The sequence below is a fragment of the Mercurialis annua genome, linkage group LG1-X (assembly GCF_937616625.2).
Source record: "Mercurialis annua linkage group LG1-X, ddMerAnnu1.2, whole genome shotgun sequence".
In the NCBI taxonomy this organism is placed as follows: domain Eukaryota; kingdom Viridiplantae; phylum Streptophyta; class Magnoliopsida; order Malpighiales; family Euphorbiaceae; genus Mercurialis; species Mercurialis annua.
The window spans coordinates 57,443,701-57,466,660 of record NC_065570.1 but is presented as its reverse complement, the minus strand read 5'-3'; the positions used below and the strand labels follow the sequence as shown (position 1 = coordinate 57,466,660).

Below are 22,960 nucleotides of genomic sequence, written 5' to 3'. Positions count from 1 at the left end.
AAAGCAAGTCACAGTTTCAAAGTCAAGCTCAAAGGCAGAGTATAGGGCTTTGGCAAATGTAACTTGTGAAATTCAATGGATTTCATTCTTACTTCAAGAACTACAAGTTAATGATCATCTTCCAGCAAATGTCTACTGTGATAATCAAGCTGCATGCTACTTGGCTCACAATCCAGTTTTTCATGAGAGGACAAAACATATAGAGATAGATTGTCACATAGTTCGACAGAAAATCCAATCTGGACTGCTGCATCTTTTTCCTGTTAGTTCTGAAAATCAGTTGGCTGATTTTTTCACAAAGCCATTACCTCCAGCAACATTTATCAGTTTTCTTAGCAAGCTTGGTGTGCAAAGTTTATACAGTCCAGCTTGAGGGGGGATGTTAAATATAGAAAGCAAATTTAATTCTTTATCAAATTAATAAGTTAGAGGACTAAATAGGATATTTAGCCAGGCAGTTAGTTTGTTACAGAAACAGTCAGTAAGTTAGTTGCAGAGTCTGTTATCAGCTCTAGGCAATTTAGCCGTTGTGTAAAGAGCAAATAGCAATAGGACAAGTGTCAATCTTCTTCTCTATATAAAGAAGAATGTAATCACAGTTATGAACTTAATGAAAATCTCTTCATCTTAATCACAAATTCTAATAAGTTATCCGGGCTTCAAGGTCTGACCGGGCTCCGAGGTCCTGCCCATGAGCACACGCTCGTGTACCAGATCCTGGGACCACAGATGATCTTCTGACAGGTACGTGAGGAATGTTCCCTCTGACACACCTAACAACCCGTGCCTCCCGCATGGATATTCTGCCACGTCAGCATAACTGATTTCTGGGACCACTGGGCTCACAGCCTGCCAGCAAGGCAGGTTTGTCCTTAAACCCTAACTATAAATAGAGGGTTTAAGGACAAATCCTAGGTAATTCCTCTTCTCTACTCTAAGAACTCTTTTTTTCTCTTCTTCTTCTTTCTCTACCTCAAAAACCTTACTTGAGCGTCGGAGTGAACGTCCGGTGATCCCCACCGGAGTTCCTTCTGACCTCTGGCTGTTTGTGGTGTGCAGGTCGGCAAAGCTCGGATCCAGTTTGGTGATTTATCATTAACCATTAGAACTTGAAACATAATCAGAAAAAAATGCAAAAGGATGCCGTAGATTTTCTATGATTGCCTAAAAGAAAAGATATAATATTATTTTGCTCTCTGTTTTTTTTTTTATCTCACTCTCACCGCTTTTTCTTAGTATGCAAGGAAAATCTAGTAACCCTCCGGACAAAGAAAACTTAAAATGACGATCAAGCCCCCTATGAAAACGGGACAAATAGACAGCTAACGTGGCTCGACGGCGAGCCTGAGGAGACAAGTTACATCCACAAGGGGTGTATTGGTAAATACTGACTATTACACGAAAGTTGATTAATTCCATATAATTATGCCATAATTGTAGGTACAATTCCTAAACTTTCATTTCTTTTTCACTAAAGACCTTTCATTTGGATATGTAATCATACAATCCCTAACTTTTAAAAGATAGTATTATATAAAAGTTAATGTAAAAAATATTAAAACAATTGATTTGACAAACAAAAGTCATATATATAAAAGGAGTGTATGTTAATGATATTTAATTATTGTTTTTGATATTACCGGAGTGATATTAACATGTCACTGGCATGAATCTTTTTATATTTTCCTTTTTTATTCTCCACGTCAATTATATTGTAGAAATTCAAATCATTATCTTTGGACGGAAAGACTGTAAACTGGACGTTAAATATATCTATTGTTGTATTATTTATGTTAATATTATATATTTTTATAAAAGAATATAATAGGAAATAGGTAGAAGATTAGGGATTGTGGATGAAAACTATCTTTTAACTCCACATGCTGTTTCGTCGTCCATGATTAATTGAGTGACTACGAATTTGAGATCAGGCATTTGATTGATTATGTTTTTTTATACAATTTGATTGATAATGTTAAAAAATAAAGAAAAATAAGTTACGGTCTGTTTTTGGGTCCCAAGATATATAAAGGTAAGTAATAATGCATTATGTATATCTCTAGGGTTTATTTACATTAGCTACCCGCAAATTGCTTTTTCCAACCCGAAAACATGTCTAAAGATTCTAGTCATAATCATACATATCCACTACCCACTTTCAATTATCAATATAAATAATTATCTCATAATGTTAATAATTGAAAAAAGAAATGCTACATTGTACCATTAATTTATATTTATAAAAAAATGTTATTTTGTTCCTTTTTTCATCATTTGATGAGAATAATTTTGTTTGCAATGATAAAATAAACAAATTATAGAAAAAATATATTTATAAAATTCTCCGAAAAAGAATATGCATACTATAATAATATAGCTGCATGCATTAAATATTTCTCTATAATTATGTTAAAAAGGTGAAATTTGTGTCACGAAAAAAAAAGTCTTTAGTTTAGATAATGACATTTTTCATGTGAGAGTTGGGAAAAATCTTAAGTTGCCCCGAATGAAATTGAATTGGTAACTTTACTCGTGTCAACTGCAAGAATTAAAGTAACTAAAGCTGGATAATCAATTCAACAACATAAATGAAACAGTACAACAACAACAATGTTGTTGATCAATTATTAAGATTACCCCCTCATATACGATATCAAATTTAAAATATTTATCATAATATAGATTACTTACAAATCCATAAACCGTATATAAAAAAAAATAAAAAAAATGAATAACTAGTTTGATAAACCATGTCCATCATTAAATATAAAATTCACAAATTAACACTTTTCGATGTAACCCCAATGATTTAATGATATAACTAGTAGTATATTTTTTTAATATTGATTTGAAATTTTGTCGTATAACAGACATGCTAAAACGATTAACATAGCACAGGTGTTAGTGTTAGAGCAGTTCAGTTGATATTGTCACAACAAATGAAAGTAGCGACTGCCCAATTAGTCAAAAAGAACCGCAGTTTATGATATTAGTTTAACTTGTTTTTTCATTATTTTTTTTAATATAAATCTATCACATTCTTTTTGAGAAGAGGAAGCGCTTGTAGGAGGATACGAACCCATTACCTAATAGTTTTCTGCTTAGCGCTTATACCACTTGAGCTAAAAGCTCATTGGTTCTATCGCATTCTCTTAGGGGCCGTTTGGTTAAAGGTTAGGAATGAGAATCGGAATGAGAATTGGAATGAGAAGTAATGGAAATCGGAATAATTGTTTTCATTTTTTGTTTGGTTCAAAGTGTAGGAATGGGAATGAAAATGGGTAAAGTTTAATAAAAAATTTATTTATTATTTATTAAAAATATTTTTTTTATTTTTTTAAATATTTTTTATATAAAAAAATTATTTTAAAAAAATAAAAAAAAATATTTTTTAAAAAAATATTAATATTTTTTTATTTTAAGTATATTTTTTAAAATTTAAAAATAAATTTTCTAATAATTATATATTTATTATTTAGCATAAAAATATTTTGTTAAATCTTAATTCCCATTTCCAAAAGTTCATTCCCATGGGATAAAGGGGGAATGGGTGATTTTCATTGAGGAGGTAATCACATTCCCATTCCCTAGTGTAATTTGACAAAACAAACATAAATAATGGGAATCATTTTCATTCCCATTCTCATCCCCCCCTTTTTTTGGCGAACCAAACGGCCCCTTAGATTGTTTTTATTAAAACTGAGATTGAGATTCAAAACATTTTAAATTTTAGATTTAACTGTGCTAAAAAAATCAAATTTTTATATTATATTATATAAAAAACTAAAAATTTATGTTAAATTAATAGTCTCATTACAGTTTTATTTAATTTTTAAAAAATTTATTTTAAATTGGCAGTTTCATTGCATTTCTATTTAATTTTTTTAATTAATTTAATTGTGTTAATTCTTTTTTCAGTATAACTATTTATCTTTTTATAATATTGAAAATGAGTATTGTTGCTTAATAAATTAATATAAAAATTTAATCAAAATTAAAATAATTATTAAAAAAATTGGATATATTAAAAACGAATTATAAATTATAATTTTTTTAAATAAATTTATAAAAAAAATTACTTTTTAACACTACTAAACTTTAATGTTATATGTACAAGCCAATTGTGGTTGGCTGGGTAGACACAGAGAAGCCACTCCCTATGGGTTTCAATAATAACAAAAATGGGAAGGAAACTTGGATCACTATCAGATATGAACGCCTGCCATACTTTTGCCAAAAATGTGGAAGGTTAGGCCATGGGCCAAAGGATTGCACCTTCATCCTTACCATGGAAACGCTTGATCAGAGGAGGGCGGAGCACAGGGACTACGGTCCATGGATCCGAGCAGATACCTTGAGCCCAGCCAAGGCGGCGCGTGGAAAAGCTGCTTTGCCAAACTCTAGTGCCCAACAACCAAGGGAGTTGTTGCTGCAATCTGGAAGCATCGAGCCAAACAGCATCTTATCCGCTGACAACCTGTCCACTGACATCCTAGGTAGCAATGATAATGCTAATACTCTGGATATGGGAGCCTCTTCTCTTGTCCACTCTATCTCAATCAAGCAGCCAGAAAGCCGGAAAAAAAGGAAAATAATTAATCCTATGGATAATGAGGACCACACAAATAAAGCAGCATCTGAAGAGGTAATACCCAACTTTCACTCTTTAATCATCAGAGAAGAGGGCTTAGACAAAGCCCATAACTACATTAAAACACCTCTTCCCATCAAAGCCAAGAAAAACAGACTTAAAGCCCAGGCCCGTTTGAGTTTATGCAATACATCACAAGATAACGTTGCAAGTCACGACCCAGAAACCACATCTTTTTCTTCCCCAAATGACAATACCCATACCAAAACCCCACCAACAGACCAAACTCAACTCTCTGATAATGAAATCCCTGCTGGAAATGCCACGGTGGCCGGCTCAGTGCCACCACCCCAGCCATGACCATCCTTGCCTGGAACTGCCAAGGGCTAGGGCAATGCCTGGCAGTTCAAACCCTTCATGGGTTAATCAAGAAATATTGCCCCTTCTTGGTGTTTTTATCGGAAACGAAGCAACAAGAAGTAAAATTGGAGAAACTTAGGCTTAAATGGGGATTTAAAGAAGGAATTTATGTGGATCCGGTGGGCAATAGTGGCGGCCTTGCATGCTGGTGGACTGACAATTGCCAAGTTCAGACTTTGTTCACCTCTAAGAATTTTATTGACCTTTTGGTTACCTTTAGAGGTACCTGGCACTTCACTGGTGTATATGGTGCTCCAAATTACAGTGCCAGAGATGAGGTATGGTCTCAGTTAAAGAATCTGCACCTAGGGAGTCATATTCCTTGGTTGTGTCTAGGAGATTTCAATGCCATGCTCACTCCTACTGACAAACAAGGTAGGAATCCGGTGAATTGGGCACAATTGTTTGATTTTAACAATCTCCTATCTGAGCTTGAGTTGCTGGACCTAGAATTCAAAGGTCATAGGTACACCTGGACTAATAGGCAGCTTGGAGGCAATCGCATCTGGGAAAGAATTGATCTGGGTCTAGCGAATATCAATTGGAGAGAGAAATTTCAATATGCCCAAGTGTTTCATGAATCCCTCATAGGCTCTGATCATAGGCCTCTAATTGTGGAACTTAATTGTCGAAGCAAGCGCAGAAAGTCTCTTTTCAAGCTCCAAAATAGATGGCTCGAAGAGCAGGATTGCTATAATGTTGTTTGCCAAGCCTGGGCTAATAGTAACGGCTCTGGGAACTCCCTCTCGCATAAACTTCAACGGTGCCGTAAGGAACTTATTCACTGGAGCAAAAAACACTATGGCAACTCCGGAAAGCAGATTGCTTCTCTTAAGAAGCAGATAGATGCTATTCATGCCCAGAATATAGTTACTGAAGACATGGCGGCTCAAGAGAAGTCTCTCCTCCTATCCCTGGAAGATTGCTACAAAAGAGAAGAGATGTTTTGGCACCAAAAATCTAGAGTCAATTGGCTTCGCTATGGAGACCGAAACACTAAATTTTTTCACTTGTCCACCATTGTTCGAAGGCAGAGGAACCAGTTGGCCAAAATCAAGAATTGTAACGGAGCCTGGATTGAAGATGAGGAAGCCATCAGGGATCATGCACTGCAATTCTTCCAAAAACTTTATTCTAAAGAAAGCACCAGAGTCTCTCAAAAGGTACACGATGTTTTGCTCCCTCTCATTAATAATTCTGATAATTTGGCTCTCGGAGCTGATGTGCATGATAGTGAGATTGATAGAGCTGTTTTTCAGTTGGGAGCTCTTAAAGCTCCGGGCCCTGACGGCTTTCCGGGTTGTTTTTACCATAAATACTGGCCTATTATTAAAACCGATGTCTATAAAATGGTTCACAATTTCTTCCGTACTGAACATATGCCTAGAGATATCAATTTTACGTATATTTCACTCATTCCTAAGACTAGCAGGCCTGAATCTATTAGCGACTATCGGCCAATTAGCTGTTGTAACTTTTCGTATAAAATCATTTCAAAAATTCTTGCTAATAGGCTCAAACCCATCTTGAAATATTATATTACTCAAGAACAAGCTGCTTTTGTGAGTGGTCGCTGTATTTTTGATAATATAATTGTTAACCATGAGGCTATTCACAACTTGAAACTCCGTAAAAAGGGAAAGAAAGGATATTTTGCTCTAAAGATTGACATGCTTAAGGCATTTGATCGCCTGGATTGGGGTTTCATTCATTTAGTACTTAGCAGAACCGGGTTCCACAGTAGATGGATCAGATGGGTTATGAAGTGCATCCGCTCCGTCACATTTGCAGTCATTGTGAATGGGCAGCCTTCCTCAACTTTTAGTCCCACTCGAGGTATTCGTCAAGGTGACCCTCTCTCCCCGTACATATTCATTATAGTCTCTGACGTTCTCTCGAGACTCATACATAAGGAAAGAGAGATTGGTAATCTTGAAGGCTACCGTATTACTCCCCGTTGTCCTGCCATCAGTCACTTGCTTTTCGCTGATGATACAGTCCTATATGGTAGAGCTGCTGTTCGTGAGGCTCACAATCTCAAGACAACGCTCAATCACTACTCTAATGCATCGGGTCAGAGCATCAACCTCCATAAGTCAGACCTATACCTTAGCCCTAATACGGATGTCATTCTGAAAGGCCGAATTGCGTCCATTCTTGGCATTGCCGAAGTCTCTTCGTTTGGGAAATATCTAGGTGTTCCTTCTAGCTGGGGAAGGTCTAAGATCCAGGCATGCCAATATCTGTTGGACAAAGCCCTCAAGCAGCTTCAATCTTGGAAGAGCAGACTACTCAATCAAGCTGGGAGAGAAATCATGATTAAATCTATTTTACAAGCGCTCCCTACCTTCCTCATGTCTGTCTTCATTCTCCCTAAGTCTGTTATCACTAAACTTGAAAGCTTAACTGCTAAGTTCTGGTGGAATGTTGATTATAGCCACAAAAGCATACATTGGAGAAGTTGGAATAAAATGACTAAGCCAAAATCAGATGGGGGATTGGGTTTCAAACAACTATCGGAATTCAACAAATCTCTAGTTGCTAAACAAAGCTGGAAATTGCTACAAGACCACACTTCTCTATGGGCCAAGGTCCTCAGAGGTATTTATTTCCCACATACTAATTTTCTCGAAGCCAAGCGAGGTGGACATCCCTCATGGGCCTGGACAAGTATTCTTGCAGGGAGAGAGCTCATTACCAAAGGAGCTCACTGGACCATCGGAAATGGTGAGTCTATTGACATTTGGGAAAGCAAATGGCTTCCGGACTCTGAGGACTTCAGATTACAACACCCCACTGTTAGACCTCATGGTGTAAATAAAGTTGCAGATTTAATGAACAAGCAAGAAAGAACCTGGAATTTCCACACCATTCACAAAACATTTACTCCTAAGGAGAGCCAACAAATTTTATCTCTGCCTTTGGGATTGTTGAACAAAGAAGACAGCATAATATGGCATTACACCAAGTCAGGGACTTACACTGTCAAATCTGGTTACAAGCTTTTGAATATGCAGCAACATCACACAGCCAACGCCAAACTTTGGAACTCTATATGGAACCTGAAGGGTCCTCCTAAAATCAGAAACTTTATTTGGAGATGTGCTTCTAATGCTTTAGCAGTGCAGTCCAACCTTTTCAGAAGGAACTTGTCCAGCTCCAACCTGTGTAGAATCTGTCAAGCCTCAGAAGAAGACATAATGCATATGCTTATTCATTGTCATTTTTCTAGACTAACCTGGTTCTCATCCACTCTAGGATTTAACACGCATCATATGCATTTCTCATCATTTTGTGATTGGTGGATTTATATGATTGATTCTCTTTCAGCTGCTGGATCGAAGGATAAGATTCTACTGGTGGCAAATCTTTGTTGGCGTATCTGGTGTGCCAGAAACTCTTTCATCTTCCAGCAAAAAGCAATATTCCCAAGATTGTCAGCTAACGAAGCATGGAAGGACTACTGTCTTCAAATTGATTGCAGGCCGCAGACTCACCTTCATAATTTATCAGTTCGTGCAAGGAGGAAATGGCTGCTTCCTCCCCCAGGCAAGCTCAAGCTCAATAGCGACGCTTCTTTTGACAGTGAGCGTAATATTTGCACGGCAGCCTTTGTTTGTAGGGACCATCAGGGTAACCTAATTTTTGGAAAAGCTACTAAGTATTTCTGCAGGTCAGCACTCTCAGCAGAAGCCTTAGCTCTCAGAGACGCAGTCAGATACGCAATCCTCTTCAATTGGCACCAAGTAGATTGCGAAGCTGACTCTTCCGTTCTAATTGACTACTGCAATCAGAACAATGAAGATGTCCCTTGGGATGTTAAGCCTGTAATAGATGAGATTACCTCCCTTGCAAAAAAGCTAACTTCTTGCTCTTTTAACCATGTATATAGAGAGCAGAACCAAGTAGCTGACTGGGTTAGTAAAGAACCCAATATTTTGTATAATGAGGGCTGGTTCACGAACCCCCCTGCTAAACTACAAACTCTTTTGTATGGTGATCTCTCTTAAATGAAATCATGATTGGTCAAAAAAAAAATTGTGGTTGGCTTCTTCTTTTAACAAAAATAAAATATGGTTCAATTTGCTTTTTGGTGAAAGCTTTTGTGTTAATGCCCTTAATTTACTAGTGAGGACAACGAATTGGATCAACCTTAAAGCTGGTTGGATAAGAAGAATGAAAAGCAGTCCGGAAGTATTAATTAAAAGAAAAAAAATAAAACCAAGAAAAAACTTTTCTCTAGAAGGCGCATTATTATGCAACTTTAAATTTAAAGACGAAAACGTGTATTTACGGAAATTCATGAAGGGAAACAGAACATGATACTACTAAGTAAAGGTGAGAAAAAAAAATTGGTTAAACTTAAATAATCAATTTTAGTTATTGTTTTATGTTTTAGCTCTATTTGATTAATAAAAAATTATTCTGCTACATTAAATATTTCAAATATTTGGTTTTATACCAACATGGCAACAAGTTAAGTTCAAATGATATAAATGTTGAGTAACATTCTGTCAAAATTGTGGGTTTTATTACTCACAAACGTGCCACTTCTCCAATATCAAAAAAAAAGTTAATTTTATATCTTTATAGTTTCAGTTAATTTGATCAATTCGGCTTCACTTAATTTATTTAATTCGATTAATTCTCTTAAAGCAATAAATAAATCAATTTATTTTATTTCTAATGAAATTAATTGTTTTTTAATCGAACCGATCTTTGGTTCACTCCTAATTGATAGTGTGGCAACTATACTCTTAAAAAAATTGAATGATAAGTAAACAAAAGACTAAAGACTTTATAATTGTGAGGGGCAATCATCAAATGAACATATACATCAAAAGGAGAAGGATTTAGATCGGATCCAACAGGAGTTGGCACTTTCACCAATTCTAGATTCAGATCTAAGTTTCCAAATTTCAGTAATGAACTAGATTTATGAGCTTTTTATAACAAACGTTTCTGGACCTATAGTATAATTTTAACTAAATAAAAATCTAAGTCTACACATAAAAAGGCATTGCTAACATCCGCAGGTTTGAGTGGGACTTGTGGAAAAATCAAGTAATCAAATCTAGTCAAAAAAAAGTCCGGTCCAGACAGTTACAGGCCCATGAAACGACTAGTGGCAACCAAGCGAAAGCTTCTTAAAAGGCCTTTAACTGATCAAATCCCATATGGACCTGATGACCCCCTCTGACTCATGAATTTTCTTTTGTCTGAAAAATTTCAGCAATCAAATATCTATATCCAACGGGTCTTGCTCATTTCCGGGCCAACATGAAACATAGATTTCCATAGATTAAACACTTGCAGTCTGAATTATGTACAGCGCAGCCAAATCTGCTGTACATTTTAGTCTTTATCATCTTTCTTCGCTACAAAATTTGAAAATACATGCTGTTGTTTTGTCTTCCTTTCATGAAAAAACATAATCCCGAGTGGCCACTCTATGTCGATCTATGCGACAGATGACGAAAAGACTTGTATGTTAAAGCTAAAGAGACAAATGCTTTCTTTTATAAATTCAGTAGCCTGCAGCACCAAATACTACACCAAGGGAATAAAAATGGCTAAGCTACAATGCTCCACGCTATTGTGCCTCTTTGTCTTCCTGTTCCTCCTTTCTACTGGTTTGCTGTGTTCTTGTTTGTGTATGTATCCAAAAAATTATGATGAATTCTGATTCGCTGTTTATTGGAATGCAGGGATGCAAGCGACGCAAGCAAAACTTTGCCAACGGCGCAGCAAGACATGGTCAGGGTTTTGTGGAAGCTCAAAAATAACTGTGATCGTCAATGCAAGAATTGGGAGGGCGCTTCGCACGGAGCTTGCCATGCCCAGTCCCCAGGAGTTGCATGCTTTGCCCAGTCCCCAGGAGTTGCATGCTTCTGTTACTTCAAATGCTAGTTAATCATTCTGCACTCTGCTATGTTTTCAACATCAACTTCAATAACAAAACTCTATTAATGTGCCTAGTATCTACTAAATAAGCCATCAATGGCGCTTTAGTTACCAGTGTGCCAAACTTGTTGGCGTTTCACAAATATTTCACTACTAGTTATCGGCGATAAGAAATTACTACTGAAAATATTGCGCCTATTTGCCTATATGCCTAACCGCAACATAGCAAATGTGAAAAATATGAAAGGGTCATATTTATGAATAACAAAGGGTTATCACTTGTGCGTCATGGTCGATTCACTCACGAGTAGCCATTTTAATCAATTATCTACAAATTAAAGAACAGCGATGATCCCTTTTCTTTAGTTTTCTACAAGAATGAATTATCATATTTCCCATACCCCGGTCATTTATAATCAACAATGTCATACCCCTTACGCTTCTGCATTGTCTATCCCTTTAGTCTGGAAATCACTTGCTCTTTTTACATAACTAAGCATAGAGGATTATAAATAAGTTCACACACATTTGCCAAATTAACATCCCAAAATATTAATTCAATCAAATTCACTACAATCAAGTTACATGAACATCAAAGCCAGACACAAATACTGTTTTTTTATTTGATTTTCACTTCTTTTTACCTTTGCCAGCAGATTTTTTCCTACTTGGTAAAACAATTTCACCTTTAAGAACAGGAATTTCCATAAGCTGCGACAATTCACCAAACCTCTTGCGGAACTTCTCGACCTGGTCAGCATCAACAACCACACCGGACCGGTTACCTAGATAAAACGGATGATTGCCGGACCAGACATCAACCACGTACTCCTTCTGGGTCCCACCTGTGGTCATCACCAATTCTCCATTACAGTACACCTTAGCATCCTCGTAAAATCCCGGGTGAATATCTTTCTTCCGGCACGTCACCTGCATGCTACAATTCCCCACCGCGCTGACCTTCACCTGCAGTCACACAGATAAAAGAAATTGAATTGAAATTGAGAAGTAAAATGAAATTGATAGAGATAAGGGTGTTGAATGGACGACCTTTTTAATGGGTACAAGTGGAGGAGATGAAGGTTTGATTTGGAGGAATGTGTTGGTTAGATTAAGCGCCATTTGGTTGTGTGAATTGGGTATGGGTGGAGTGGAGGAGACGGTAGAGACAGTATGGTGATAGCGGAAAATGTTTGTGATGGGGATGAGGTTCTTTCTACGTATGGGCTTTTAGCTTGGATTTTACTAATCTGGGCTTTCCTTTAGAACTTTGCAAATGTAAGAAACCCAAAAACGGAACTGAAAAATGTGATTAACCAATCTAAAAATTTAAATTTAGATTTTAATTTTTAATTTTTATGGAGAATGTTATAGATTGGAGTTTTAAACATAGCGGTTAATCAGTTAGCCGGTTTATGATTATATATATATATATATATATGCCTAATTGAATTAGAAATATATAAAATATATATTCATAATTAAATAGAATAAAAGTTAAATTTTAACTATTAGACTATATTTAAAATTTTATATACAAATTTTATCTATTTTATCTCTAATTTTTTTAATAGTTACATGGTCAAAACTTACAAAACCGAAAAATCAAGCCGGTTTTAATGGTTAACTGATTTAACGGTTAATTGTTTAAAATTTTAGGTTTAGATTTTTAATTTTTAAAATTGTAATACAATGAATCAGTTTATAATAAATCGGTTAGTCGGCCCATGCCCACTCTCAATGTGAAGACAATATTATTAGGGAGAAATTGCTTCATTTGAATATTCTTACTATGAACTCTTTTAGTATTCTTGTTGTGGTTATTATTATTACGTGTAATTAAACTCTTTTGGATATTAACATCTATATTATGCTTTATTATTAATGCGATTATGAATTTTAGTGACAATTATATTTTAATTATTATACTTAATTGTTAATTTCACTTGATCACTTAATTTGACTCGAGATAGCTAATTAATGATAGTGCAATAATCAAAAATCTAGAAATCAATTATGCGAGAGTGAATTGACAGATAAGTGTTCAATAAGTTTGCTTGATCATTCTGAAAATGTTGATGGTCGAATGTGTAATTATATGAGAGTGAATTATATGTTTACTGACCAATTGATTTACAGTTTTATTAGTTAATGCCTCGATACAGTATAATTAATGTTTTAAAATAATTTAAATTTCGTGTACCTATGAATTCATAATCTATGAACTGAATCAAGTATATGACAAATTGGTAATCCCTAATTGTTTAGCATTATTTTAAATTCATTTAATTTAGTTTTGCATTTAGTCTTCTTAATTGTTAATTTTATTTTCTATTGTTCAATCAATATAAAGTTTTTTTTATAAACAAACAAAAATTAATGGATAGATCGTTAGATGGTTAATTTTTATGGGCACCATATTTGAATTTTGATCTATATTATTTGTCACGACACTACAACAAAAACAATCTCTTACGATATAATTATAGTAACGTTTTTGACAAATGTTGTTTTAAATAATAAAATACTGTTAAAGTAATGTTTTAACAAATGACACTATAAATATATGTTTACTATAAAAAAAATATTTCTGATTAAAAAACTTATCACTTCTTTAAAGCACAATCTTATCATTTTTTAAATTTTAATTTTTATCCTGATTTTTATCCTATTTTTTCTCCATCTTCTCCATTTTCTCTAAAATAACTTTTTTATTAGTGGACTGGAAAGTATATTTATCTCCGGACTGTAATATTTTTCTGTCATCAGCGTACTTGGCTCAAACTCATCAATATCACTAGCAATATGATTATGAATATTATCAAATCTAACGCCCCCGTTATCAACTCTACTAAAATTATTCACATTTTTGTGCATACCATTATCTTCAGATTCTAAAGACGGTTCAAGTATATTATCCACCATGAAAAAATAATCCCAAGCCATTGTTCTTTACCTCCGGCATTGGTGCAGAAGTTAATTACCTCTGATCCCACTTTCCCAGTAGCTGACTTTTTTTTATTTGTTTTTACAATCATTTGTGCCCTTTTTATTTTTAAATTTGATGGTGTAATTAGGCCTAACTTTTACACAATTTCTTTTCTATCTGGATCTTTATTTTATTTTAAAGCTTTATTAAGATTGAAATTATATTTTATTAGATTAGATTTGATCACCGATAACTGGTAAGGTGATTCGATTAGCCACAAAGATACAATTAATTGTAAGTAGTATTTTCTTTTCTAAAAATTTAGTTTTATGGAATAATTATTTCCTTTATTAATTTATTGTATTAGTTTGTATCGTCCCTTAATTAACTTTTATTTTTATTTTGAATAACAGTGAAGATCTGTTTCGATTGAAGAATATGTCGAATTATAACTGTGCGGAATCAAATAAAAAAATCAGAGTGTTCCATGTCTTAAGGAGTATTATTGAATTCATAGTTTGTAGAATAGAATTTGTAATTTTTTTGTATATTTTTGCTGCAATTTTTTAGATTCTATAAAAAATGTTAACAATTTTTTTTTTTGATGAATAACAAATATATGTATATTATAATAAATAAATAAATAAAATTATTAGTTTATTTTGTTCAAATTTATTTATCTACTGGATTATGCATGTATTTGTTTGTTTTTATTTTTAACATTCAGAAATGAATTGTATGAACAGTTAATAACCATTATAACGAATGAAAACTAATTACAATACAATAATTGTGATAATATATTGCAAAATAATGTCAGTTTTTTATAGTAAAAAATGTTGCAAAAACTATTAACCAATACTGGTAAATTAATATTGCAACACTTTATAAATATTATTACATATGGTGTTATAATAATATTTAATATATGTCATAATAGATTTTTTTAAATGTTACCATAAGTGACTACAAATATTTGTATTAAATGTCACTTAAACACATAACAACACCGGCTAATGTAACATTCTAATAACATTTGTGAAAAATGTTGGTATAATTTTTAAGTGACGTTTTTTTTATATTAAATAATATTTATTCAATGTCATAATAGATAATTTTTGTTGTAGTGTGACTTTCTTTCTTGGCAGATGTCATCCAACAAGTATCACTCAAACAACCCACTATGCTAAAATAATTTATTAACTAGTATCATATTCGTTTATAACCTTTATTATTAAAAGATCCATTATTTTAAGGAAAAAAAAAAACAAAATGATTATCACTAACACTAATTAGAATTATAATAGAGCCGGCAACTTTAATTTTTTTCCACAACGGAGGCGGATAGTTATCAATAAGAGATCTCGAATCAAATTGTTATACTATGATTTTGAATGCGTATTTACTGTTCATGTTCAATTTGTTCAACATAAGTAACAGTTAGGAGAATTGGAAATTCATGTACAAAAAAGATAAGATATCAACCAAGAATGGATAAACAAGTGTTAGCACTACTCCTGGCTTAATTAAATTTTGAGTGGGTAGATATGTATCGTGTGGCCCACCACCATTACCACAAATAAACGTAAAAAATTATGTTAATTCTATCAGTAACATGCATCAAAGAATACGAATCAAATTCGTTTTATTAACTAAAGAGACTGCAATTTTAATTAAAACTACACCATTTTACGTTTATTAGAGTCAATTCACGGGATTTTAATAAAAACTCGTATATATAAATTAGCTCAATTAAACTTACGAGTTTCTATTTTTTGTGATGAGTGGCGGAGCTAGGATTTCAATATAAGAAGGACCAAATTACAATATACAATATATGAAGTAGATAATTTTAAAAATTAGGGAGGGTTAAATTATAAAATATTAAAATTTTGGTGCTAATTTCAACTATTTTAAAAATTTGGATGGGGCACTGACACTCTCATGCCTCCCCCTCCCTTCATTGGTGTTTGTGATTGTATAACTTTAGTTTTAATCATATATGCATTCGTAGATATAAATAAGCCAAATAACACTAAATTTAAGCTCGATTTATTTGTTTAAATAAATATATGAAAATTACATCTCAATTTTATTTATTTAGAGACTAATAAACGAGTTTCGAAGGTCGAGCTCTTATCATATTAACAATCGATCACATTATTATATATCTGTAAGTACAAAAAAATTAACTAATTACATTATTAGTATATTATAATAAAGTGTTATAATGTTATTAGTTTTGTTGGAAGATGACTTTGATGGACATGATCTACATGATAGTTTCTCAATAACAGTATCGGAATTGAATATATAACCATTGTTTTTATGATTTAGAGAAATCAAAATTTTACTTTAGATCACAAAATATTTGATTTGATGGATTATTTTCACGGGTAGTTTTTAAATTTTATTCTCTCCCCAACCATCTTCTAGAATTTAAAACGTATCCCACTAGTCTTATATCACATCAACAAAACTAACAGTATTTGAACTCTAGGGACGGTTGGAAAAATACGAATAAAGTTTGGGGATTGTTAGGTGAAAATAACCCATGATTTCTTCTATAAATTCAATAACTTGCAGCATCAAATCATACACTGAGTGAAGAGAAATGGGTAAGCTACGCCTACAGTTGTGCCTCTTTATCATCTTATTCCTCCTTGTTTCTACAGGTATTCTTCCTCATTGCTATAATAAGAATTCCGCAATCCTGTTTGCATATGTGTCCAATTATTTTATGATGTATTCTTCTGATTATTGAAATGCAGAGATGCAAGCGACCGAAGCAAACCTTTGCCGAAGGCGAAGCAAAACATGGTCAGGGCATTGCGGAAGCACCAGTAACTGTGACCGTCAATGCAAGAATTGGGAGGGCGCTGCGCATGGAGCTTGCCATTACGAGTTCCCCGGAGTTAAATGCTTCTGTTACTTCAACTGCACCTAGATCTCTGCTATGCTTTCGATATCAACTTCAGTAGCCACGCTCTGTAATATGCTAAATAAGCCTGCCATCAATGGCACTTTAGTCAACACTCTGCTAAACATGTTGGCATCACAATAATATTGTGCATATGGATTTGATTAAAAAAAATCAACTTATTATATATAAATCAGTCCCTAAATATGTTTCAACATCGATTAATCCTCCTAAACTTATCTCGAAAAGTAACAAAACAAGGAATTGACTCATACAAAATTGATTTTGGAACTAATTAACCATGAGCTACGAGTTCAGGAAGAAATTAATTAGGCTCAGCTTACGCCAGTGAAATATATGTCTCAAGCAAAAAAAGTTCTATCAGTTGTTCATGAAAATGTATCTGAAAATCTCACTCTGAATTTAAATAAATTAAACTGAGAATAAATATGAAATCTAAATATGCAATAGAAGTACTTATTTAGCAATTCCATATGGCATCCTATTTAGCACAAACAACAAAAGATTATAAATAAGTTAACATGCATTATCAAATAACAAATCCAAAATATGCATGCAATCAAATTCACTAAAATTAAGTTTCATGAACATAAACATTGTCTGTTTGGTTCAATTCTACTGTACAATTTATTTTATTTTATTTTTAAATAAATTTTATTTAAAAATCATTTGAAAATAAATTCTTATATTTGGTATCCCAAATTTTAAATATAGAATTAATTTTAAATAAAATAAAATAAATTAAATATTTTATTTGGAAAATAAATGCAAATTTAAATTGTAAACACATATTTTATAAAAAAATTAATTAAATTTTATAAAAATTGTAAAATTTATTTGAACCAAACGAAAGTTTAGTTTACATCTTTTTACCTTTGCCAACAATTCACCAAATCTCTAGGTTTGTGATGGGGATGAAGTTATTTATTTGTAGTTTTGGGCTTTGGCTTTTGTTTGATTTGGATTTTAGTAATTTGAGCCTTCTACTTTTGTGGGCTTGACTCACTTGGATACATATGTTCTTTTCTGGGCTTTAATTAAGGCCTTGGCAAGTATAAGAATAATTTTTACTTTTTAGTCTTCTGAAATTTTTATTGTTATTAATTATTTTATAATTATTTATTTTGATTAGTATTAAAGTTATAGTAATTCAAGAATCACAAATTTTATTAAAAAATTTATATTATTTGGTGACATTTTTAGCATTAGATTATGCTATTTCTTTCCTAAATACGTTGATGGAAGGAAAGTATAAATAATTATTAGTCAAAATTTTATTATTAATAATTCAATTCAGATTGATTTAAAAAAATAAAATAGTCAATGTGTGGTTTGAAATGATTATTAATAAGGACGATGGAACGGAAAATTTTATATTCAAATAGCTATGTTAACGTGATTGAAGAATATATATATATATATATATATATATATATATATATATATATATATATATATATATATATATATAATTTAAGTCTTTTTTTGCATATTATTTAATATGTTTTTTTTATATTTTTTTATCAAACCATGAATAAGATATACTTATTATTAGAAAAAAATCATGCTTATCACAAACTCATATTTAATGAATTTTTATATATTTCAGGCCGTCACATAAGTTATTGTGGAAATTAGGCCCAGCACGTTAAAAGGCCTAAATATTCTCATCAGCACCGCGCGGCCCAGCCTCCATCTTTTTTACGACCTTATTGTTTTTGTATTGCAGATTAGTACTTTTCGTTTCTTATTTTACCGTTAATCTCATTTCAATTATCTCACAGCTATTAATCTTTCGCTATAATCTAGGTGTTTTGTCTGTCATTGCATGTTTAAATTTCCTTCTTTTTCTCTTTTAACCGCTCCATTTCCTTACTGATTTTGTGTTTTCTTAACTGCTCATCCACGATTACTTAGTGTTCTTTGCATTCAGTTTTTTAATTTCATACTCTTTACAAAATGGTTACTACTCGCTCAGTTTCGAAAAAAAATCCTAAATCTCCCGCTAAAATCCCTAAACGAAAGAATCCAGCGATGAAACGGAAGATTGATTTTGTGGAGACTGCAACTACTGAAATGAGAGTTTCAGATGATCATGATGACGATGACGACGATTTCCAGGAAGTTCCGATGCAAGTTAAGAAAAAATTGAAATCAAACTTTTCTGTTGGTGAAAGTTCTAAAGCTATTAGAAATGTTAAGGTATTTTAATTATTTTGTTTGTTATATTTTTTTATTAATTGCATTTTATTTGTTATTTATTAGTTAATAATGTGAATATTGTGTGATTTGGAATTTTTAATCAGTTTATGAATGCTTATGTGGTTAATTTACTCGTTTATTTAGTATTGTTAATTTATATTATAATCATCTTACTAGTTTCTAATGGTTATCTGTTTTTAGTTTTGTTTTCTTATTTTATTATAATATACATATATTTGTATATAGATTTGTTTTTGTGTTACTATGTGTTAGTTAAGAGCTTGTTTTTCATTCATTTTTTTATTACAAATGTTTCCGTTCAAATTTAGTTTTAATCATAGTTTACCTAATGGTTGTTAATGGGAATCTAGCTTTTTACTTTATATTATTGTAATATCTATATGGTTTTCTATATGTTTTCTAATGATGTTTTTTCTTTTTGCTATATTATATATTTTACTATTCATATGTTTATCAGTTTTAATTTTACTTTTCAGGATTGGGACTATTTCATTAGGCCTCATGAGCATTTTCCGCACAAGATTATTCACAATGCTGGTGTTTCTGTCATTTCAAATATCAAAAATCTTTTACAACCTGAAACTTTAGAAAGGTTTTCAAAATTTGTTTTTGGATATTTTTTACGCATGAAAGAGTATAAACTTCAAGGGCAGTTGATTCACTGTTTACTGCTTAGAGAAGTTAAACAGCCTGTTAAATATGAGTTGTGGATTAAGGTGTCAGGAAAGTTTCTTAAGTTTTCAATTGACGAATTTGCTTTAATAACCGGTTTGAAAGTTAATGGCAGTGTTGATTTTAAGTCTCAGAATACTGTGTCTTCTGACTTTAGAAAAAACTGTTTTGGAAATGTAAGGAAAGTTTCAAAAAAGTTTTTGGAGGATAGCTTTGTTTCTAAGCGTTGGAATAACGAGGAAGAGGCTTTTCAGATGGCTGTTTTGTATTTTATTGAGAATTTTCTATATAACAACAAAGATGAGTCAAATGTTCGTGATAAGCATTTTGATCTTGTTTGCAGTGGGGAATTTGAAAATTATCCTTGGGGGAAGGATTTGTTTCATTTTACAATCGAGTATTTGAAAAGTAAACTGAGTACTTGGAAAAATTGTGATTTTTTAAAGAGAAAAGGTTCAAAAACTGGTCATCCTAGTTCCTCTAGATATGATGGATTCCCTTTGGCTTTCCAAACCTGGTTTTTTGAGTGTTGCCCTACAATTGAAAGCGCAGTTGCTTCTAGTTCAGGAAATGAAATTCCTCGTATACTGCGGTGGGAGGTGTTAGAGGTCCAAGAACGCTCGTATTTCTTGCGAAATCTGTTTGATCAAACTGCTGACCAGGTATTTTAATATATTTTTCTAGCTTTTACTTTAATATATATTTATCCAATATGTTTATGGTACACTGATGGTTTACTTTTAGTAACCATTAAGTTAACTGACTCAGTTTTATTATTTATATTCAGTTGCAATTAAGCAATATACATCCCACTGGCGAGGAAAGGTCAGCGCTGGATTTAAAAGGTTTGTTTGTCAAAGGAAAGCGTAAAGTTGAAAATGAGCCAGAAGCGAGTGAAGGGGTTTCAATGAAAACTAAAATTCATAAATTGTTTTGGGATCAATCTAAGTTCTACCATGAGTTTCAGAATTTCAAGATATTTGTAGAGACTCAGTTCTCTGGTATTAATACTCAGTTTGGTGAACTGAAAGATTTGATAAAAAATATTGTTGGTGGACAACCTATTGAGGTAATCGCTTAGTTACTATTTTGTTTACAGTTAGTAAACCATGCTTGTTTGTTTAGTTTAATTATGTATTTACTTTGTTTTTTATTGAAATGTTTTGCAGGTTGAAGATGATGAGAATGGTGTCAATGATTTTCATCGTAATGATGACAACGAGAAAGAGGAGGATAATAACAAAGTCAAAGATAATAAGAAAGAAGAAAGTGATGATGATGATGATGAAGAGGACGATGGTGTTGGTAATTTTGCTTCTGATTCCGTTGTGAGTGAGAGGTTTAATTATGAATATATGATGGATGATGATGATATTATTGGTAGTGGTGAAAAAAAATGTGATGAGGGTCACAATGTTACAAAAGATAATATCGAGGTAATCTTTATTTATATTTTTATTTTTCAAGTTAATGGTCTAATATCTATATTTTTACTAATAAAGTTTATATTTTTTTAAGGTATTTTCACTGCATCATGGTTCAACTTCCAATGTTGAAGAAGGCAACACTCAAAGTACTGTAGGTGTAGCAACTTCGTCTACATTAAATTCCATCGATCTTAGTGCCCTTGAGGAAGCTGCTGTTCTTAAAATGGAATTTGAAAAAGATTATGCTGTTCCTTCCGCTGAGGTTTTTATTACCAGTTTACTTTTAGTTTACCAGCTGTCTGCTAATGTTTTACTACTTTTAATTTTATAATTTTATATTCTAGTTTACCAATAATTTACTTGTAGTTTTCTAATGGTTTACCAATTTTGTATTTTTAATCAGGCTGGTGAGAAATATGCAAATTATGATGGTGTTAACATCAACAATGAAAATGAAGATTCTGAAGATGACAATAAAGATAATGATGGTAATGACGATGATAATGAAAATGATGAAGGTAAGACTAAAGAAGATGGTAAGAAATCGGATGAAGACGAAGATAATGACAAGAACGATGGTTCAGGTCATGGAAATGTCGCAGGTCATGGAAATGTCGCTGATGATAGTGGACATGAGCAGCAGGGCGATGTTGATAAGGGCGAGAAAAAATCTGATGAGGGTCATATAGTTTTTAAAGAGGTTGACGGAGCTGTGAAATATAGCGGAAAGGTACTTTTACTTTCTAATTTTTTAAGTAAATTGTCTGCTGTTTTTTTTATATTGTTATTAATTTTTTTTTTCAGGGTTTCTGTTTTGATAGCGGTCCAAGTTTTAAGTTTGATGAATTAAGTAGTCAAAGTACCCTAGGGGCAGAAACCTGCTCTACTTTCAATTCTAGCGAACTTAGTGCCATTACGAAAGCTGCAGAGCTTGCTGAGAAAGAAGCTGCTGATAAGAAGTTGGGCCGTGAGCTTGCTGAGAAAGAAGCTGCTGATAAGAAGTTGGACCATGGCGTTGACGAGGATTTAGGATTTGATGAGTCGTTACTGTCTGATATGGTTGATAAGATTGAAAAGGAAGCTACTCATGCCCTTTTGCAAAAGGAAGCTGCTGGTCTTGTTGAAAAACAAGAATCTGAGGATAATCGTTCCGAGGTATATCTTTTAGGTTGCTGTTTTTTTAATTTTTGTTTTTTTTATTATTCGCATATTAATACTTTATTAATAAATTCTTTTATGCTTTTTATATAGATAAAGAAGGCATCTCTGAAAGAAATTGCTGTATATCGAGGCAGTCCATCTGAGGTAGTACTTGTTTTTTATATTTTTATGTTTTTGTTTTACTTTTTATTTTCTAAGTGTTTACTAGTGGTTTACTATTCATTATCACAATTTATATTTTTCTAAATGTTTTCTAACTGTTTACTATTCATTACCATATTTATTTTATTAATACTAACTGTCATTTAATCATTGCATTCTCTTTTTCTTTTTAACTATAGCAAATTGCAAAGATTGCCTCTAAATTGAAAGTTGCGGATGTGGTGCCTCTATCATTTATTAAGGCTAAGCAGGATGTGATTCTTAAGAAGGGATTAGATCCTCTTGATTATGATGTTATCAGAGATACTTGTTATGCGGGACAGATGGAGTTTAATAACTGGGTTGACGCTAAATTTGAGTAAGTCTTTTAAGTGTGCTATGTTATTTTTACCAATTTTTGATAGAAGAAGTTGTTGAGTTTTAATAACTCGTTGAATTTTTTTTTCACCTTCTATCTGTTTTTATTTTTGTAGGGGAAGTTCTTATGAAGAAGGTTTCGACACTATTGAACCTCCATTCAATTATGGCGT

At 32.6% G+C, this 22,960-nt stretch overlaps 3 protein-coding genes and 1 pseudogene across 3 annotated transcripts; 3 read left to right on the top strand and 1 right to left on the bottom strand.

Moving 5' to 3' along the window:
* Positions 1-10,217: 10,217 nt before the first annotated feature.
* On the top strand, positions 10,218-11,431 carry LOC126666220 (defensin-like protein 19; annotated as a pseudogene).
* An 11-nt stretch (positions 11,432-11,442) lies between these two features.
* On the bottom strand, positions 11,443-12,125 carry LOC126666219 (50S ribosomal protein L31, chloroplastic). The gene is made up of 2 exons (XM_050359225.2): positions 11,966-12,125; positions 11,443-11,881 (listed from the first exon to the last, which is right to left on the bottom strand). Exons 1-2 carry the CDS (start codon positions 12,035-12,037, stop codon positions 11,546-11,548), a joined length of 408 nt encoding a protein of 135 aa, XP_050215182.1. The 5' UTR covers positions 12,038-12,125; the 3' UTR covers positions 11,443-11,545.
* A 4,287-nt stretch (positions 12,126-16,412) lies between these two features.
* On the top strand, positions 16,413-16,957 carry LOC126665420 (defensin-like protein 1). Its single transcript, XM_050358228.2, has 2 exons — positions 16,413-16,519; positions 16,616-16,957. The coding sequence occupies exons 1-2, from the start codon at positions 16,459-16,461 to the stop codon at positions 16,789-16,791; spliced, it is 237 nt and encodes a 78-aa protein (XP_050214185.1). The 5' UTR covers positions 16,413-16,458; the 3' UTR covers positions 16,792-16,957.
* A 1,787-nt stretch (positions 16,958-18,744) lies between these two features.
* LOC126673708 (uncharacterized) lies at positions 18,745-22,833 on the top strand. The gene is made up of 7 exons (XM_056104842.1): positions 18,745-18,987; positions 19,485-20,342; positions 20,468-20,749; positions 20,850-21,116; positions 21,199-21,369; positions 21,511-21,837; positions 21,912-22,833. The coding sequence occupies exons 1-7, from the start codon at positions 18,745-18,747 to the stop codon at positions 22,356-22,358; spliced, it is 2,595 nt and encodes an 864-aa protein (XP_055960817.1). The 3' UTR covers positions 22,359-22,833.
* The last annotated feature ends 127 nt before the right edge of the window (positions 22,834-22,960 follow it).

Bases quoted from the DNA above. Each gene is read 5' to 3' on its own strand.
- LOC126666219 (XM_050359225.2), bottom strand. From the start codon at position 12,037: ATGGCGCTTAATCTAACCAACACATTCCTCCAAATCAAACCTTCATCT. The intron at 11,882-11,965 runs GTCGTCCATTCA...GTGTGACTGCAG, and splicing joins CACTTGTACCCATTAAAAAG to GTGAAGGTCAGCGCGGTGGG.
- LOC126665420 (XM_050358228.2), top strand. From the start codon at position 16,459: ATGGGTAAGCTACGCCTACAGTTGTGCCTCTTTATCATCTTATTCCTC. The intron at 16,520-16,615 runs GTATTCTTCCTC...ATTGAAATGCAG, and splicing joins ATTCCTCCTTGTTTCTACAG to AGATGCAAGCGACCGAAGCA.
- LOC126673708 (XM_056104842.1), top strand. From the start codon at position 18,745: ATGGTTACTACTCGCTCAGTTTCGAAAAAAAATCCTAAATCTCCCGCT. The intron at 20,750-20,849 runs GTAATCGCTTAG...AATGTTTTGCAG, and splicing joins TTGGTGGACAACCTATTGAG to GTTGAAGATGATGAGAATGG. The intron at 21,838-21,911 runs GTACTTTTACTT...TTTTTTTTTCAG, and splicing joins CTGTGAAATATAGCGGAAAG to GGTTTCTGTTTTGATAGCGG.